At 42.1% G+C, this 1,808-nt stretch overlaps 1 protein-coding gene across 1 annotated transcript; it reads right to left on the reverse strand.

The window, feature by feature from the left end:
• Positions 1-399: 399 nt before the first annotated feature.
• Positions 400-1,539, reverse strand: VC83_05683 (uncharacterized protein; the record flags this gene model as incomplete). Its single annotated transcript, XM_024469299.1, has 4 exons — positions 400-508; positions 739-806; positions 930-1,251; positions 1,301-1,539. 4 exons carry the CDS (start codon positions 1,537-1,539, stop codon positions 400-402), a joined length of 738 nt encoding a protein of 245 aa, XP_024323095.1.
• Positions 1,540-1,808: the final 269 nt, after the last annotated feature.

Here is a 1,808-nt window from a genome sequence, read left to right on the forward strand (position 1 = left end):
AGAACTGTGTATAGAACTTGTTCATAAAATGTATCTTGTGTGAGAATATGATCCTATTATAGATATTAACCTACATGATTCTGGTAATAATCTGGTAATCCTTACTTGTTGAGGTCGCATTTGATTGATTCGCATTTGATAGAGACTATCCTTACCCATCCGTGACTTCTTTTTGCAAATGTCCGATGCAAGATGTGTTGCCATAGACTTTGGGCCAGCAGACTTGATTGCAGGATGCGTAAGGGCCTTCAAACAAGAAGTACAAATGACACATGGTTCTCCAGAAAGCCGGCCTGCTCCTTGATGATAACTTCTCCAGTATTGAGAACTCCGGTTCGTTGAATCCCATGCAATCTTCGTAACTCCAGCGCTATAACTTTAGCAAACTCAAGTTCTCCTCTACTCTAGCTCCAGGAACAACATATCCTGCGCAGCTGATACCTTAGCCCACTTTTCCTTATCAAACTTCTTAGAGTAGACAAGTAAGAATGCCTCTTTGAAGCTAGAACTATGAGTGGAGACTTGCAACCATCCATTGTCGACAAGATTGTAAGACTTTGGGTACCACTGCGCAGGTCCTGGTAATTGGGCCCACTTTCCAAACTTCCAAGCTGTAAAGTTTGTCCAAACTGCTGCTCGTACAAACAGAAATATTTATGTGGTGGGATAACCTCGTGAAAAGTGCTATAATAAACAATTAGTATTGCCAGAAGATTGCTAGGATAATTAGAGACGTACCCTTCCTCTACATCAATCCACGGCATATACTCAAAGAGACGCTCAGGCTTCTTTCTCAGCTTTCCAGCCTTTCTCGTATATGAGCGGATACATCTATCCCAGAAATGTTGCCACTTGCGGAAATTGGACTCTTCATGTGCGTATCAACTATTAGTATTACCAGAAGATTACCAGACTATGAGGTAGCATACATCAATGCGTGCTTGAGTTAAGAGAGCCTGGATGCTAGCGATCTCTTCATCGGAAAGCTCATCTGGTAGAACAGCCTCGTGATTTAAAATATCGTTGCGCCGTAACATAAGCTCCAACTCCAAATCGTCTTCAACCTCAGTATCCTCCCATTCGCTGTTATGATCGTCATCGATTGGGATACTTGAGATACCCTCAAATGCAGCAAGCTCAGACAGAAGTTGTGGCGGAGTAGATGGTGGTGCTTGTGGAGAAGAAGAAGAGGCGCTAATATTCTTGACTTTCTGATTCGCAATGCAAGATGCATGGGTACCCTTCTCAGTCCTGTTTATAGTTAGATTGAGGCTACCAGAGATTACCAGAAGGAACTTACCGAACACGAATACGCTCAACCTTCAATTCATTCTGTAGACGTGTCTTGTCTTCAGTAGAGGCAGCGATATACTTTGCAGACTTATATAACTTCTTTAAGTAGTAGCTCAGATCACCATGGTCAGCCTTGAGTGCTAAGTGAACAGCCTTCTCATCTTCAGTAAGGTTGGAGACGCGGTTGCGAGCTTTGATAGTATTCACATTAGTGGAGAGTTCTTCAGGTGCCTTGCGTTTCGCCATACTAAACACGTGATTAGCAGAAGATCGCCAGAAGTTCTGGCTATAGAATCAAGATAATAAACTTACTTGAAGTCCTAGTGAAGAGGTGAAGGCGCAAAAGGGAAGAAGAATGTGTAGATCAGAGAGTAACCAAGGAAGGTGGTTCTAAGGTCATGGTTATTTTAAAGTTGCAAACAAAAATATTCGTGAAGGAATATTCACCTACAAAGAATTACTGTTCCAAAAGCAACACCACAACGCGTACCTTCATATAAAACACATACCTTTCA

Source organism: Pseudogymnoascus destructans, assembly GCF_001641265.1.
Source record: "Pseudogymnoascus destructans isolate 20631-21 unplaced genomic scaffold scaffold_14, whole genome shotgun sequence".
Lineage (NCBI taxonomy): Eukaryota > Fungi > Ascomycota > Leotiomycetes > Thelebolales > Thelebolaceae > Pseudogymnoascus > Pseudogymnoascus destructans.